Genomic DNA, 18,687 nt, shown 5'->3' with positions numbered 1-18,687 from the left:
TCGATTTTATACCCAAGCTTCCAATAGGGCAGAATGCAACTATGATATTTGATATAGTTGTCAGGAAAAGGGAAGAAACCACAAACACTGTTCTAATGAGAGGAATAAATCTCAACTGGAGACCATTAAATGTTGAAGAAGTCAGAGTATTTATTGCTGTTCAAAAGGATTCTAACACAATAAAAAAACAGACGTCAAACCAAAATGTTGTTGTTAACGCAGATATAAATAATTTAACAGAAATAAGAAGTATTAATCTTACTTATCTTGATTTGATTGCTTTCTACTATACAGATAAGGTGTTAAGCAATGAACAGCTTCAAAGCTTAGCAGAAACACTGGCCAGTGAGAATTAAGATAAATATTTTATATTTTGCATTAAAAAGATGACTAGCAGTGTGAAGCTTTATCCTAATATTGATGAAAGTGCAGCAGAAAGTCAACAATTCAGACTGGCACACATTAGTAATATACAAAAACAACTAGAAGATGAATTAGAAAAATATTCTCGCGCTAGACGTAAGTACTCAACAACTTACAACAGCCTTTCTAATGCCAGCACTGGTTCTACTATCCTTGCATCAGCTGCAGGTGTAACGGGAACAATTCTGTTAGCTACCGGAGTAGGGACTCCAGTTTCTCTAATCCTAGGGGGTGTCGCAGCAGCAGTTGGTGGTTTATCATTTATAGCATCAGCTATAATGAAAAAAATTGTGAAAAAGCTTGAAAAACACGAATCCATTTCCACTCTTGCATCATCAAAATTGTCTAGCCTAAAACTGTCTATCAGTAAAGCACTTGAAGATTCAAAAGTTTCTGACGAAGAATTCAAACAGATACAAACAGACTTTGATGACTACAAAAGTAAGAAAGCAAGTATTCAAACAAAAACACGAGCTGAATATAACAAGCCACTCGATATAGAAGATCTGAAAAAGCAGTTTTTAAAAAAGGGGATTCAAATAGGACGGGAAGAAAAAGTAAAAATAGAATCACTTGTAAAGAGTTAACTATTCGTTTAGACAGTCACATTGCATGTATCAGATATAATTCTAACAGTGAAAGAACACATGAAGTAAAGTTTGTAAATGAGAGAGCGTATTGAGCTTAAGAATGTTGTATAAGAGAAAGGGAGAATGTACGTTCTGGGTTACTGATTCCGACAGACCCGGCATTGGTTCAAAACAACCTTACTTTACTGTATTTTTTTTTGTATGGATTTATGCAGTATTTTTCTGATTTTGTCGCATGTTTCATTTTAGTAAAAGTTTAGTCCAGAAGCCTATTTTGCGTTAATATTTAGGGTCTGTCGGAATCGGTGAGCCAGAACGTACATTCCCCCTTTCTCTGACTGACACAGACACACACACTGAGACAGACAGAGACAGACACATACACACATTACACATATCATTTCCCTGCCCATCCACAACACGTACACCAAAGCCAAGGTGTACTTTCACTTTTGTTTCACACAAGGGAAAGAACTGATCCCAAATGTCAAGCTGTATGTGGGAGTTATCTCCCTATGTCTATTTTGTTTCGCTTTTGTCAGTTCCGCAGACGACAGAAACATGGAGACAACAGTACTCGCAAAATTCGCAGTTTTCCTCTCCCTTTTCACACTCTGCATGAGCGTCCCTTTCGCAGAAGTGCAGGTTCCACAGTTTTCCATTGTCAACGATCGACCTATCGTCGGTAAGAATCTTTCCTCTGACAGAATGTTTGCTTGACCGAGAAGAAATAATTATGGCTGCAGAATCCGGGATACTGCCAGGTACTGAGTCTGAGGTAGGTTTAGCTCGACAATCAACCAGGAAGAAATGAGTTGTTCCGACAGCATATTCTGTCTTCGCTGAGTATAGTTTTAATGATTATGTACAGTACCGATGCTACCCAAGAACGAATTTGGCTACAGTTTTATGTTTAGTGTAAAACGTTTGATATTTATCATAGCTGGCATTTGGTTTAAACAGTGTTTATGTTAAGGATCAACAACAAGCTCAAGCTTATGGTGGTGACCCTAACAGGAGAATTTATCATAGGGATTACAATATCTTGCTACGAGGCTTTGACAAATATTTCTTTAATTTTAAAGCAAAACAAACAAGGAACAAACCAAAAATATGCATACATATGATGATATGTATATATATATTTATAAACTATACATATTTGACAAACAACAAAGGTATAATGGAGACAGGACACGACAATAGAATGGACAAAGAATATAAGTAGAGAGAGGATCGGAGAGAGAGAGAGAGAGAGAGAAAGAGAGAGAGAGAGAGAGAGAGAGAGAGAGATCAAATCAAATCAAATCAAATCAAATCAAATTTTATTTTTCGAGGGTTGTGGCATAAGCAATACAACAAGCTTTTTTTCAACCAGAGAGAGAGAGAGTACGTAAGTATACAACACAATTTCATATACCATTAACAATCATAATAACTTCCTAATTAAATTTAGACTTAAATCTTCTATAAGGCCAAAAAAAAAAATAGGTGTGGTTACGGTAACATAGCCAAAAAAAATAGGGTAGGTAGGTAGGCAATCACTTTTTTTTTTTTTTTACTTTTTTTTCTAATGTGTACAAATTAAACCTACTTGACAGGGAAATGAGTGTGCGACACGGGCGCTTTCGCTTTCATTGCGTTTTTTGTACTCGTTTTTTTTTGTTTTTTTTTGTGTTTGTTTTGACAAATGTAATAAAAAGTTATAGGATCGGCCCCTAAAAATAGGGTAGGTCGGGTTACCGTAACCACACCTATTTTTTTTTTAGGCCTAATGAATTGGGCATATTGCACTCAATGTAGTTTTGCCAGACCATGGATTCTTTATAAAGGATTTTATGTTCCACTCTTTATTTTTATCCCGGTCAAACCAATTTACAATCAGTACGTCTGACCGAGCACCCAAATTTTTATCGGTATTGGCAAATCTCAATAGGTAAAATAAAATACCAGAAATTACCGGTAAACGTGATCCCTGATTTCTTAATATGCCAGGGTCCTTTTAGGACAGAAAGATTGACCTTCCATTATCAAGATTATTCAGGGACAAATTAAAACTACTAATTTTTTAATGGAATAAAGTGCTATTAGTGGCTCTCAATTAAAATGTAAAGTGTGACATGGGGTCAAATCAGTATTTTCTTCAAAGTTTAACTGTTCAAGAGATTTTAATTATTTTGTTGGTACAAAAGAACCTGTGTTACGTAGGTTACACTGTGCACAATTACTCTGACAGTATGAAACAGGAAGGTTATGACATATCATAAGCATGTGACAGGATTATAAAGGGTCATGTGAGCAAGTTAAAATATAAACAAAAGGGTAACAGTTGGTGCAGCAAGGTAACAACTATAACTGCATGTACATGTTATTGTAAGAGCGCTTGCTTACACATGCATGCATCACATGCACACTAGTTTTTCTCAACCTTTTTGTTTGCTGATTGAAAAAAGTTTTTATCAATCAACCAGGGAGATAATCTACTGTAAAAATATACTTATGTAGATTATCATGCCAGTAGATTGAGGTGGATAATTCAGTGATGTACATAAAAATATACATGTGTTAACTCATTGTCTCCCAGGTACGGATATATCCGTACCCACTTATAACACTCTATCTGACCAGGTACGGATATACATGTAGTATATGTCCACTCAGACTGTTAGCTTCAGTGGCTTCCTGTAATGTCTATCTATCGCCTGCATTCCAGCGTGTTGATACACAGTTACCATACAGTAACTACAATTCTGAGTGACCTGCTGCAGCACAGCTGGTCTCGGCTAAAAAAAACCCACTTGGTCAACATAGGTGGGGTAGAAAGTGCTAAGAGGAGAGTTGGAGGGAGGGTGAGGGGTGAAAAGGAATTGGGGAATTTAAAACTTACCTTTTTCTGTTGCATTTCTGTTTAAGCACTTTCACATCTGTTCTTCATTTCTCACTTTTTACATTTAGTCAAGTTTTGACTAAATGTTTTAACATAGAGGGGGAATCGAGACGAGGGTCGTGGTGTGTGTGTGTGTGTGTGTGTGTGTGTGTGTGTCTGTCTGTCTGTCTGTCTGTCTGTCTGTCTGTGCGTGTGTGTGTGTGTGTAGAGCGATTCAGACCAAACTACTGGACCGATCTTTATGAAATTTGACATGAGAGTTCCTGGGAATGATATCCCCGGACTTTTTTTAAAATTTTTTCGATAGATACCTTTGATGACGTCATATCCGGCTTTTTGTAAAAGTTGAGGCGGCACTGTCACACCCTCATTTTTCAATCAAATTGATTGAAATTTTGGCAAAGCAATCTTCGACGAAGGCCGGACTTCAGTATTGAATTTCAGCTTGGTGGCTTAAAAAATAATTAATGAGTTTGGTAATTAAAAATCGGAAACTTGTAATTAAAATTTTTTTTTTTTAAACGATCCAAAAATAATTTCATCTTATTCTTCATCATTTTCTGATTCCAAAAACATATACATATGTTATATTTGGATTACAAACAAGCTCTGAAAATTAAAAATATGAAAATTTTGATTAACACTATTGTGACTAGCACTGCCACGGCGTTTACGTCCTGCCTGCCCAAGCTTGCCACCAAGAAACTTCCCAAAAATCAGTAACTGTAAAGAAATCTGTCTAGCAAGCTTGAATTAAGTCCAATCACCACCAAATTTTGTGTACTAATTCAAAAATGGATGCCCAGTTCAGTCGTGCTATTTATAAGTTTGTCACGCGATTTGTTTTAGCAAAGGGGGGTGAAAGGGGGATAATTTGTGTTTTTTAACGTTTTTTTGTGTGTGTTTTATTTTCTACTGCTTTTTTTAAAAGTTATTTTTTAACAGAAAGTATTATAAATAATGTTATAACCAAACAAGGTGTAAAACCTATGAATTAGCTGAAATATTGTTAACATTGTACACAGAAATAAGGAGACAGTACAAAGAAAACAAGTCGCGTAAGGCGAAAATACAATATTTAGTCAAGTAGCTGCCATTTTTCAGCAAGACCGTATACTCGTAGCATCGTCAGTCCACCGCTCATGGCAGCCAAAGGCAGTGAAATTGACAAGAAGAGCGGGGTAGTAGTTGCGCTAAGAAGGATAGCACGCTTTTCTGTACCTCTCTTTGTTTTAACTTTCTGAGCGTGTTTTTAATCCAAACATATCATATCTATATGTTTTTGGAATCAGGAACCGACAAGGAATAAGATGAAAGTGTTTTTAAATTGATTTGGACAATTTAATTTTGATAATAATTTTTATATATTTAATTTTCAGAGCTTGTTTTTAATCCGAATATAACATATTTATATGTTTTTGGAATCAGCAAATGATGGAGAATAAGATAAACGTAAATTTGGATCGTTTTATAAATTTTTAATTTTTTTTACAATTTTCTGATTTTTAATGACCAAAGTCATTAATTAATTTTTAAGCCACCACGCTGAAATGCAATACCGAAGTCCGGGCTTCGTCGAAGATTACTTGACCAAAATTTCAACCAATTTGGTTGAAAAATGAGGGCGTGACAGTGCCGCCTCAACTTTCACGAAAAGCCGGATATGACGTCATCAAAGACATTTATCAAAAAAATGAAAAAAACGTTCGGGGATTTCATACCCAGGAACTCTCATGTCAAATTTCATAAAGATCGGTCCAGTAGTTTAGTCTGAATCGCTCTACACACACACACACACACGCACAGACAGACAGACAGACACACATACACCACGACCCTCGTCTCGATTCCCCCTCGATGTTAAAATATTTAGTCAAAACTTGACTAAATATAAAAACAAGCAAATCACGCATTCACTCACAGCATCCTGACTCAAATGAAACAAAACTGTAGATCTAACACTCACCAAATGATGTCTAGGTAATCCATATTGAATAATAATAATAATAATAAAGATAGCTTATATAGCGCCGCTTCACAAATTTAACTATGCTCTTAGCGCTGTACATCGAGATATAACAATTTCAATAATATAAATACAAAGATGATATTATAATAATACACATTTACAAATGAATATAAGTCACATTTTCACAACAAAGTACCAACTGTACACCTATGAACAATTCCAAAAGGATTTGAAGGCTCCAGCCATCCATTGTTATCAGTGCTGCCACGCCCCCATAGCTCCTGCACGATTCCGAGATACATGTTCGTCTAGCAGTATCACCGCCAACCACGTGTAGTTTGCCGACTCGTACTAGCAACAACGGGACTGTTTCTTCCTCACTTTCACTGCTTGTATCGCTTTCGTGAGGCGAAAACGATACGTCCGAATCATGCTCTACGGGATCCTCTAGGTCCAACATCCGGAGAATCTCCTCCCGAGACAAGGCTCGCCTTTGATTCATTTTTTTTCCTCAAAAACGCACACAAATCAGGCGGATTTGCAAATGGCAGAAGGGGACGCCAAGTGTATCAAGGGAAACAACTCAATTTATTTGCAAGCTTCAAAAACCGGGAAGCAATCACGAGTCGTGTACCCTCTATGGCTGGTACTGAAAAATGCGCTTCCCGTCCATGGGCGTGTCAGCGCTGGTACTGATTTATCAGTGTCCCGTCGCGAAAGTGTTAAAATTAATTTTCCGAAATCGATTTAAAAACAATTTCATCTTATTCCTTGTCGGTCCCTGATTCCAAAAACATATAGATATGGTATGTTTGGATTAAAAACAAACTCAGTAATCTAAAAAGAATAGTCTATTCTTTCTGAGATACAGAAAAGCGTGTTATCCTGCTCAGCGCGACCACTACCGCACTATTCTGCATGGCTTGTCGATTTCACTGCCTTTGCCACGAGCGGTGGACTGACGAAACTACGAGTATGTGGTCTTGGTGAAAAAAGCAGTGCGTTCAGTTTCATTCTGTGAGTTCGACAGCTTGACTAAATGTTGTTATTTCGCCTTACGTGACTTGTTTTCTGTCCTTTTTTTCATCTAATTCCCTATTTTTTTCCCCTCCCCCTTCCGCATACTACCCTCCTTTCTCCTTTGCCTCAAATTGTGTCTGGCTAAAGCCTGCTTTTCTGAAAGGGTAAGATAAGAGTCCTTTAGTTTAAGCCAATTAATTATGTGAAAAGATTGTGAAGGCCAGGAAAGTTTTTGACAATAAATTGCATAATGTACGTTTAGGATCAGTTTCGAAGGTTTTGAGATAAATAACTGTAAGTGTTGATGCTTAACAGTCATGTGAATCTAATATGAGTGCACTACTGTGTTGCCAGGTGTTGCTTTGCAGGAGACGTCAAAAGGCAGTAAGTATGGGGATACCTATGTGTCAGCAACGTACGTCAAATACTTACAGCAGGCTGGAGCCAGGGTTGTTGCTGTTAGGTGTGTATACTACAGTTTGTCTTCTTCTTCTTCTGCGTTTGTGGGCTGAAACTCCCATGTACACTCGTGTTTTTGCACGAGTGGATTTTTGTGTGTATGAACGTTTTTACCCCGCCATTATGCCGCTTTCGGAGGAAGCATGCAGGATATTTTCGTGTTTCTATAACCCACTGAACTCTGACATGGATTACAGGATCTTTTCCGTGCGCACTTGGTCTTGTGCTTGCGTGTACACACAAAGCGGGATAAGCCACTAAGCAGGTCTGCACATTAGTTGACCTGGGAGATCGGAAAAATCTCCACACTTAACCCATCAGGCAGCCATGGCCGGGATTCGAACTCACGACCTTCCGATTAAGAGGCCGATGTCTTACCACCACGCCACAGCGCCCGTCACTACAGTTTGTCAAAATCAAAGAGAGATGAGAGAGAGAGTTAGTTAGTTTGCTAGAGAATGGATGCCAGCGGTCCTCTTGTCAACAAGATGGAGTAAATGAATAGCTGACCTATTCCAGATGCTCTCTCTTTATCATTTTTACATTTAGTCAAGTTTTGACTAAATGTTTTAACATAGAGGGGGGAATCGAGACGAGGGTCATGGTGTGTGTGTGTGTGTGTGTGTAGAGCGATTCAGAGTAAACTACTGGACCGATCTTTATGAGATTTTTCATGAGAGTTTCTGGGTATGATATCCCCAGATGGTTTTTTTTCATTTTTCGGATAAATGTCTTTGATGACGTCATATCCGGCATTTTGTAAATGTTGAGGCGGCACTGTCACACCCTCATTTTTCAATAAAATTGATTGAAATTTTGGCCAAGCAATCTTCGACGAAGGCCGGACTTCGGTATTGCATTTCAGCTTGGAGGCTTAAAAATTAATTAATGACTTTGGTCATTAAAAATCTAGAAATTGTAATTAGAATTATCCGTCGCGATATAACCTTCGTGGTTGAAAACGACGTTAAACACCAAATAAAGAAAGAATTAAAATTATTTTTTTATTAAACGATCCAAAATTACGTTTATCGTATTCTTCATCATTTTTTGATTCCAAAAACATATAAATATGTTATATTTGGATTAAAAACAAGCTCTGAAAATTAAAAAAGTAAAAATTATGATTAAAATTAAATTTCCGAAATCGATTTAAAAACAATTTCATCTTATTCCTTGTCCGTTCCTGATTCCAAAAACATATAGATATGATATATTTGGATTAAAAACACGTTCAGAGAGTTAAATAGAATAGAGATATAGAAAAGCGTGCTATCCTCCTCAGCGCAACCGCTACCGCGCTTTTCTGGATTGTTAATTTCACTGCCTTTGCCACGAGCGGTGGACAGACGATGCTACGAGTGTACGGTCTTGCGGAAAAAATGCAATGCGTTCAGTTTCATTCTGTGAGTTCGACTGAGCTTGACTAAATGTTGTATTTTCGCCTTACGCGACTTGTTTCTTTTTTTCTGTGCCTGTTTATGTTACAGCGGAACCCCCCTTTTAAAATAAACCTATTTAAGACTTCCTCCCTTTTAAGACCCTGAATTCTTAGACTTTCTATTCATAACCTTCCTGTTCATAACCTCTGTAAATTTACCCCCATTTTAAGACTCCCTCCTTTTTAAGACCTGATTTTGTCAGATTTTTGGAGGGAGGTTCCACTGTATAATGACCACTGTCAAAATACAGGGCTGCTTTGTTTAAAACTAACAGAAGCAATGTCAGTCAAAAGGGTCAGTCAGGGTGTCCTGTGATGGTTTTTTGCTGAGAGATAATGTGCTCAGCATAGGAAAAGTGTTTGCTGGAATCTTTTTTTTCTCTTCCATGTAAGTGGTCAACTATTATTTTGAATAACGTACCCACAATATTAAGAGAAAGTTTTGAAATTGAACTTGTTCAACCTGGAGGTCAGAGACTTGTATGTTGATCCTTCTATCAAAATGTGTTATCCTTGATATTTTTTTGAATTCACTGCTCTGATTGCTGATTTCATTTTTTTCATCACTGTCCCAGAGCTGGAGAGCCACTTGAGTACTACACTGACCTCTTCTCCAAGATAAATGGGTGAGCCTTTTCAGATTTATTTAATTATCCTACATACCTGAGAGACACCACCCATGTGATGAATAGACCATCTTTCCACACGTGTGTATATCATGTAAATGAGGTTCGGTCAAAGCAAAGTCTGGCTGAGACCTCAAAAGCAATTTTTGACTGCTTGTAATGTCGACAAAGTCTGTTTTTTTCAATTGCATCTTTTAATTCATTTCTTTGTCACTTTGTTATTTATTTTTCCTGTTTATTTACTGTGGGTGTATTTTTTATGTGACAGATTGCTGTTCCCAGGAGGAGGGGCCAGTTTGACTGAAAGCCAGTATGCTCGCACTGGTCGCATCATGTACAATCTCACTCTGCAGGTACTTATTATGTAGAAATGATTACCTAGTCCACATGGTAACTTGTAAAGTCACTATTTTTTCAGTGAATTTTAGCAGTTTTTGTTTTTTTGTTTATATAAAAAAAGAGCTCAACACCTCAGGTTTCTTGGTGATCAAAATTTTTGCTACCCCCTCAAAAAAACAAAAACAAAAAGAAGAAAAAAGAACCCAAAGCAAACAAACCCAAACAACAACAAAAAACATACAAAAACAAACTTAACTAAACTAGACCAAAACAAACCAAACCTTACCAAACCAAACCAAGCCAACCAACCACACAAACAAAACAAACAAAAGAAACCCAACCCATAACAAGCAAGTTAGCAAACAAGAAAGCTTGCAAATGACCACAGTCTCCTATACCTTCCATGTTACCAAGCGCACCTTTGTAGGACATAAAAAAAACAAGCCCATTTGCAAAATGAAAACAAATCCAATCTGCAAAACTATAAACACCAATTGTCAAATACACTCTTTTAAGCCTAAGTGCTAATTGCTTCAAAAGGTGACTACAAACTTAATTTGCTTGATACTGTTGCCTTGGCTTCCAAATGCACAGAAATAAACGAAATCTTACTTTCTCTACTTCTTATTAATCTTTTTTCTGTCTCTTTCTTTAACAGGCTGCGGAAAATGGTGACATGTTTCCCCTGTGGGGGACATGCCTAGGTTTTGAACTGCTCAACGTTATCACGGCTGGCAGGAACATTCTCAAAGAGACAGACACCGAAAACGTCACTCTGCCACTCGACTTTGTCCCAGGTAAGATCTTTGATTTGGGGATGGTTGTGGTAGTGGTGGGTAGAGGGGGTTGGGGGATGGGGGTGATTTGTAGGAAAGAGAACGAAATCATAGTTGAAAACCCATGCGCATTGCTGCAGTGCTTTTGCACAGGTGATTGTTTAAAGAACTCCCAGCATCTATGTACACAGCTTTGCATGCTAATCAAGCAAATATTTCATTTTTAACACATAGGCATGCACATTAGCTACACACTTACACATTGATGCCCTCTTCCCCTCTCCTTCCCCCTCTTCCTCCCCCCCCCCCCCCCTCTTCATCCATCCTATCCTTCCCCCCTATCCACCCACAGCTCTCCTTCTTTGTTAACTTGATTGTGATCAGTGCATCTTAGACATGCAATGGATTGAGATACATTTGTGACCAGATTGGTTTTTTTTGCACTGTTTACTTTCACTTCTCCTGATTACAAGAAAGGTATGTTGTTGGAGCATTTATTTATTGACAAAACAAAACGTTGCGTTTACAGAAAGATGGACCAAGCGGTCTATTAAGTGCACAAACACTAATTAAACAACACAAAATGTTCAGCAGCTTGCAGGGAAGACACAAGTGAATGATTGCCTCATTCGCTTGTGCAAGCCGATGAACATTTTGTCAAGATAAGTGTTGTCTTAGTAGTGTTTGTCTGTGCAGTTAAAAGACCGCTGGGTCGATATCTCTGTGAACATAACGTTTTGTTTTGTCAATAATTAGACGCTCTAACAACATAACTGTTTTATTTTTATTCTGAATTGTTGGCAGTCTATTTGTTTTGGGATTTTTCCTAATTACACCAATTTCCTATATCACACCAAAAATTGGGCACAACATACGTACATGTGTATTTGATAGCTCCTTTTATATGAACAAGGTCTTTTTAGCTCAAAAATCATTTGGGTGCACCCTGTAATAGGAAACACTTTATAATAAAAAAAATTATGGTATGTGTTCAGGATTCGAAACGAGCCGGCTATTCTCCAAGGCACCGGGGGACATTGTGCAGTATTTGCAGAAAGAGCCTATCACACAGAATGAACACAAGTATGGCGTGTTGGTGGATGTGAGTTCCCTGTTTTGTATATATATCTCTGAGTGCTTGAATGTGCGTGTGGGGGAGTGATCGCTCAGTAGGGTGGTGTGTATGTGTGTTTGTGTGCGTGTGGGTATGTGTGTAAAAGAGAGGGAGAGAGAGCACATGTGTGTGTGTGTGTTGTTGGTTTGGAGAGTAAGAGAGAGAAAAAGAGATGTATATGACATATATTAGTTACAGTAAAGGATAAGGATAAGATTTCACATACATGATTGTAGTCCTGTGAGGTTACCCTCATGGAAATTCGGGTTGCTTTTTCACTGGAGAAAGCGAGCTGCCTATCAATCTGTGAGGTTACCCTCATGGAAATTCGGGTTGCCTTTTCACTGGAGAAAGCGAGCTGCCTATCAATACGGTGCTACCCATTATTCTTCTTCTTGTTCCTGCATTAATTGTATTCATGTTTCCAAGCCCTGAGACTTTCGCTGTGAACTTGGGTTCTTTTTCACGGGCATTCATGCACATGGCGGTATTCGGGCACAGAGGAGTCATTTCGGGAGATTGAGATCTGAACCCAGGGCAGAGTGGTTACAACAGTGATGATCAGACAAAATAATGCTTGTTGGAACATTTTCAGGGATGTATTTATGGATTCATTTAATTTCAATTTAAAATGTTTGTTGTTTGGGCTGGTTCACGCTTACTAATGGCAATTTTTTGCATTAATTGGCAGGATTTCAATAACAACCCCAAGCTGAAAAACTTTTATCGCGTTATGTCCACCAATGTTGGAAAGAATGGAGCAAAGTTCATTTCTACTTTTGAAGGTGAGTTTTTGAGATAATGTTTTTATCTTGGATTTTTCTGTGCAAATGCGTGTGTGTGTTTTGTGTGTGTGTGTGCGTGTGTGTTTGGTTTAGTAATAGTAGGATGTACAATGTTCTTTCGGTAACTTTTATTTCAATGCATGCTGTGTCTATCAGCACGCAAATACAAGTTATTCACATGTTACATAGCTATAGCTTTTTTGTGTGGTTAATTTCAAACTATGTCTTTTAGCATCTAAGTGGATGTCATTGACTGTATCTTTCTTCATAAATAGTACAGTTGTGCCTGCAATACTATAGAGGGACACCTTGGAACCAGCCTTTTCTTTATTTGGTGTTTAACGTCGTTTTCAACCACGAAGGTTATATCGCGACGGGGAAAGGGGGGAGATGGGATAGAGCCACTTGTCAATGGTTTCTTGTTCACAAAAGCACTAATCAAAAATTTGCTCCAGGGGCTTGCAACGTAGTACAATCTATTACCTTACTGGGAGAATGCAAGTTTCCAGTACAAAGGACTTAACATTTCTTACATACTGCTTGACTAAAATCTTTACAAAAATTGACTATATTCTATACAAGAAACACTTAACAAGGGTAAAAGGAGAAACAGAATCCGTTAGTCGCCTCTTACGACATGCTGGGGAGCATTGGGTAAATTCTTCCCCCTTACGCGCGGGGGGGGAAACAGAATCCGTTAGTCGCCTCTTACGACATGCTGGGAGCATCGGGTAAATTCTTCCCCCTAACCCGCGGGGGGTGTTGGAACCAGCCAAAAGTGTCCCTACATAACAGGTAATCTTTCATGACAGGTATGTTTTAGTCAGGTTTATAGGCAGATGGACACAAGAATGTGTCCTTTATTTGGAGGCGTTATCTTACGCCGCAGGTACCACTGTATTGAACAGGTGTGAATCTTCTGTCTTTAGCATTCAAGTATCCTATTTATGGCACTCAGTGGCACCCGGAAAAGAACGCCTTCAACTGGAACCCGCACTATGTGATCAACCACAGCGAACATGCTATCAGAGTCGCTCAGTACTTTGCCAACTTCTTTGTTGGCCAAGGTATGTGAGGGTGCTAGTGTGTGTGTGTGTGTGTGTGTGTGTGTGTGTGTGCGTGTGTGTGTGCATGCTCACGTAAATGTTTTTGTTTAATACTTTCTACCCCACCTGTGTTGACCAAGTTTTTTATTAGCTGAGACCAGCTGTGCTGCGGCAGGTCACTCAGAATTCTAGTAACTGTGTAGTAACTGTGTATCAACACGCTGGAATGCAGGCGTTAGATCGACGTTACAGGAAGCGACTGCAGCTAACAGTCTGAGCGGATATATGCGTACCTGGTCAGATAGAGCCATATGAGTGGGTACGGATATATCCGTACCTGGGAGACAATGAGTTAAGTGGAGGCTTTGTGGAGCATTACCTTTTCAAGTTTGTTTAATGGATGTAATTGAATTGTTGTACTGAGGTACAGAGACATACAGGCCAGATGAAAGCACGTTAGAATAAGCATAACAACTTATATTATACTAAAATTTGTGTTAGTATTACAGCCCCCCCACCAACCCCCCTCCCCTCCACTGAAGACATGGGGAAATCTGATAAAATGGCGTCTTAAAAGAGTCAGGGCTCTTTAAATGGAGGCAAGTTTTACAAAGAGAAAGGAATATAAGAACACATGGGGAAATAGCGGGAAGTCTTAAAAACGGCGGTCTTAAAAAAAAGGGGGGGGGGGGTTTATACTGTACTGACATATGTTGAGCTTAATATGCTAGTATTGTATAATTGCAAAACATTTGTTTCAGCGCGCTTGAGCTCACACCACTTCCCGTCAGTAGAAGAAGAGTCTGCTGCTCTTATTGACAACTATGATCCTGTGTACTCCACTGATGGCACTTTCTATGAAACGTACTTCTTAAACTTCACTCGATCGGCAGTGGCTAATAATCATTTTCATATGTAAAGACCGACCTGTGAAATCCTGAACATTGTTGAAAATGTTTAAATTTTGCCTATTTTTTAATTTGAAGTACATTAAATTCAAATATATCTCAGGAATAGACGATGTTTTGAAAAAATTCTGTCAAGATTTGCAAGCGTTGTGGAAGAACTGCGCCTTACTTTTCGCGTACAAACAGGAAACAAGTGGTCAACCAGTGAAAACCACAATTGCATCAAATAACTGACTCTGATGTGTTTGTTAGATTATGGTGCCTTTTTCATTCATTCTGTTTGTACTTGAAAAGCGGGTGCAACTCTTCTACAACGCTTGAAAACCCTGACAGTGTTATTTCCGGAAAACATCTATTTCAATCTGGAAAGTCTTACAAGTCATAAGTCTGTGACTTTTAATCAGATGTTTCAACCTACGGATAAATACAGAAGCACATTCCAAGCTTGCGTTTGATACCTGGATGCTCCCCGCCACCCGTGACATATAAATATGAAAGTCAAAGCATAACATTGTAAAGGTTGAACTGTAAAATTTGGAATTTGATTGTATTTTCCCTTGTGAAGAAGTTTCTTTCATGTGTGAATAGAATTGATTTGTTTGTACATTTTGTTTTACACTTCTTGATGACTGCCTTGTCAGTCTTTTTTCCATACATTGGAAAACAATGGCAAAATTTGCCAAAACATGATCTGCTGGTAATATTAATTACAATATTTTTACGATTTATATTTTTTTCTAGAGATTACATGCTCATTTGATATGCAAAGTGCCCCAAACTTTAAATCCCACTTTCCTGCACTTTTTATCATGATTGTGAAATGCAAATGTGCGCTTTGTGTATGTGTGTGTGTACATTTCTGTATTACTGGTCAAATGTTCTGTCAGAAGAGTTACTCATTTTTTCATAATTGTTCGTCTGCTATTCGGTACCAATGCCAACAGCTTAGTTAGTGAAATATATGCAAAAGTAAAGCTGCAATGTAAATGGACCAAGGCAGCTATAGCGCTTCTGATCTCATCTCGCAGATTGTGCTTTAAAGAATTTCTTGCCAACCATCTTTTTGAGTCAGTGCATGAAAAAAGCGTACATGTATTGTTTTTTGATACAATATTTTAATTACTTATTATTGCAATCTTCTTATAATTTTCCCTCTTCTATCCTTTCAGCATCTCTTTTGCAGACAGAAAAGGAAAAAAATACACAAAGAAACAATTTGAATCAGAGGGAAAGTCAGTATCTGGCTTTCACATTTTTCATAGAACTTGCGTAAAGCTGCAGGGGAAACCAACATGTTTTATGAGCATTTTTTATTTTTGCAATGATATTTACTTAGTCCCCCTTATCATGGGCAGTTCTCTGCATTGCCGGAGTTGTCTCCCTGCCAAAGCTAATCTCTAAAATCTCAACCCTAGTCAAACTGACTGGCTTTAAATTGCCTCCAAAGCCAAAGGTGATTGTTGTACTTCGTGCACTCGGTTACATTAATTCATTAAGGTATTTAGTTGTGAACAATTGATCCACATACTGCAAACATTATTTTGCTATACAGAAAAATAAATGATGTAATTTAGAAAAGGATATTAAAAAGTGCTTTTATTTTTACTTTTATGTGTTTCAATGCAAAAACATGGTAACGTGTGACTGAGCCAGATCAGTAAAGCCATAAGTGAGTTGCCCATTGCAAGGCGAACTCTGCCGCTGAAGAGCTCTCTAGGTGGTGTATTGTGCTAGTTGGCAATTAGAAAATGGAATTGCTGCAAGCCTGTAAATGAATTTTGTTAAAAACCCAGTATGTTTTTGTGCCTTCACATGTTAAAATTTAATTGTCTCGTTTTTAACTCACTTTTATGTTTGTGGATTATGCGTGTTTACAAGTTTGATTCTCACTGACTGATCTAAAATAAAAAGTCAAAAAACTATTGTGAAGATTTGTGTTTATGAGGGTGTAACTCTGTACACAATGACATCAGGAAGGAACAAATCACAGTGATACCCCTCTTATAATCAGGGGTGGGACTTTTCCGCGGACCGCGGACACAACTTACGAATTCCGCTGGAGTAATCTATTTTTCCACGTCCCATTTCATCACAGTATCTATAACTTGTTGACTGAATGCTATGGAGAGAAGTGAAGATGGAACAGAATACTGGAGGCTTGAGAGTTAAATTGTGCTGACTGAAAACTCCTGATAACTAATAGTAATTTTGAGCTTCAATGCATTGGGGCAGCACTTGGATCATACTATTGCCAGTATTGGATTATAGATACATGGTTCATTACGTAAGTGGGGAGTGTGGAGAATGTCTTTTTTACCCGATAAAAACGAATTGAATTTTAGTCTCAGAACGCACCAGATTTTAATGTACCATTTAAAAAAAAATCGGGGGAGCATGCCCCCGAACCCCCATAAAAAAAGGGATTTCCTCGTTTTTCATCACAAGAGAGTCCCACCCCTGTATAATGTTCTGACCGTGCCTAGCTCAACCACAGGAAGGTATTGTTCACTGGACTATGGCTGGACCAACAACTATCATAAACATCAAATTCTACTGATGTCGCTAAGCATGACGTGACTTTCAGCGATATCATCCAAACGCTACGGGAACTACACCCTGTGGTATTCCCTGTATACAGGAAATCCATCTACAGGAACTCCACCAACAGGGAATCCCACTCTTTTGGTCGACATAGACCCCATTAGGCGATTAGCAATAGTAAGACACAGGTACTGAAATAGGCCCACAGACCCCGGAGCACATCCTGCAGACCTGCCCGCTCCACCAGGAAGCCAGAACAGATCACTGGCCCCAAGGTGCCACACTGCAGGAGCAACTCTGGGGCACCAAACTCCAAAGACTCCCTGATCCTGACCACCAGCTTTATTCAAGCTACAAAACTTGAAGTCTGACCACAGGCGGAAGGTATCGTCCACTGGACTACTACTATCACAGAAAGACTCGATACCTTCCGCCTGTGGTCTGACCGGCATCTTGAACACAAGGCCAGTACTGTAACTGACCTTGATACGGATCGATCCAAGGGGGGCAATCTCAGTCATCTCAAAGAGGGAAATCCAAACGCAATCCGCTTTGTTCGATTTTATGGGCTTGGACGATAGAGAAAAATAAGAAAAGCAAAAGCTGGAGTAAACCTGGACGAAATTGCTATCAAGAACGCAGAATTGATTTTTTCTGAGTTTTTTTTTGCCGTAAGCGCCATGAATTTGCGGCACAATTTCGCGTCTCGCACATCTGATGTTGACATGCATCAACAAAGGGGCCTCACTCTGGAAGAGTTTCCTGCTCCGATAAACATGGCGCTTACGGCAACAAAAAAAACTCAGAAAAAATCAATTCTGCGTTCTTGATAGCAATTTCGTCCAGGTTTACTCCAGCTTTTGCTTTTCTTATTTTTCTCTATCGTCCAAGCCCATAATATCGAACAAAGTGGATTGCGTTTGGATTTCCCTCTTTGAGATGACTGAGATTGCCCCCCTTGGATCGATCCGTATCAAGGTCAGTTACAGTACTGGCCGCGTGTTCAAGATGTCTGACCTGAGGCCAAAAATCCTGGAACGCCGAAGAAGAAGAAGACACTAATAAGCGGCACACACTGAGACACCGACACGACGACACTCCCATTTCTCTCTCTCTCTCTCTCTCTCTCTCTCGTTCGCTGGCTTTTTAATCAGTGGGAGCTGAATATTCCCGTTGTACGACTTGGTGCGATCCACAGAGATGTGCGATCTGGCGCCAGTGTGAACCAGGGGAAGCAACTCCTGATCAGAATTAAAACAACAGATAAAGGTTATTTCCCTTTGAACTTTACAGGTTTTGAAACAACATAGCACTTTAGTAATTGAGTAGTTGAATAATAAATTTAGTTTAATTTGATTAAATGCCGATGGAAAACTTCCATTAGCTTGCTTTCATTGTTCTGTAGTTCATACTATGACCAGTTATCCGTGCTTTAGCATCAAATACATAAAGATCAACCGTCCATTTCAGTTGTCGTCGTGGCCGAGTGGTTAAGGCGATGGACTCGAAATCCATTGGGGTCTCCCCGCACAGGTTCGAATCCTGTCGGCGACGAATTTTTTTTCTGCTTTTCATATCGCTACCGCTCCTCCGATTCTTCCTTTTATTTTTTTGAAACGGTTTTATTGTTGTTGAGTAATTTACTTCATTAACTTCTGGGTATTAATCTGTATCTGAGTTTTCTTTTTGTTGAACCGTTTGTGACGCTTATAGAAAGTTTTTTTGATGATGGTTATGTGTCATTACTTTTAAGTACCCGTTTC

General features: G+C 38.7%; 1 protein-coding gene and 1 non-coding gene across 2 annotated transcripts; both read left to right on the top strand.

Moving 5' to 3' along the window:
• Positions 1-1,540: 1,540 nt before the first annotated feature.
• LOC138960195 (gamma-glutamyl hydrolase-like) lies at positions 1,541-16,306 on the top strand. Its single transcript, XM_070331974.1, has 9 exons — positions 1,541-1,698; positions 7,244-7,352; positions 9,365-9,415; positions 9,684-9,768; positions 10,413-10,551; positions 11,526-11,632; positions 12,336-12,429; positions 13,359-13,496; positions 14,237-16,306. The coding sequence occupies exons 1-9, from the start codon at positions 1,575-1,577 to the stop codon at positions 14,392-14,394; spliced, it is 1,005 nt and encodes a 334-aa protein (XP_070188075.1). The 5' UTR covers positions 1,541-1,574; the 3' UTR covers positions 14,395-16,306.
• A 2,090-nt stretch (positions 16,307-18,396) lies between these two features.
• On the top strand, positions 18,397-18,478 carry Trnas-cga (transfer RNA serine (anticodon CGA)). The gene has a single exon. It is a non-coding gene; the product is annotated as a tRNA-Ser (tRNA).
• The last annotated feature ends 209 nt before the right edge of the window (positions 18,479-18,687 follow it).

This window comes from Littorina saxatilis, linkage group LG2, assembly GCF_037325665.1.
Source record: "Littorina saxatilis isolate snail1 linkage group LG2, US_GU_Lsax_2.0, whole genome shotgun sequence".
Classification (NCBI taxonomy): domain Eukaryota; kingdom Metazoa; phylum Mollusca; class Gastropoda; order Littorinimorpha; family Littorinidae; genus Littorina; species Littorina saxatilis.
Note: the sequence above shows the minus strand (reverse complement) of the source record. Positions and strands in the feature narration are given on the sequence as shown.

Excerpts from the sequence above, each read along its gene's own strand:
- LOC138960195 (XM_070331974.1), top strand. The coding sequence starts at position 1,575 with ATGGAGACAACAGTACTCGCAAAATTCGCAGTTTTCCTCTCCCTTTTC. Across the intron at positions 7,353-9,364 it reads GCCAGGGTTGTTGCTGTTAG|AGCTGGAGAGCCACTTGAGT; the intron begins GTGTGTATACTA and ends TCACTGTCCCAG. Across the intron at positions 13,497-14,236 it reads CAACTTCTTTGTTGGCCAAG|CGCGCTTGAGCTCACACCAC; the intron begins GTATGTGAGGGT and ends CATTTGTTTCAG.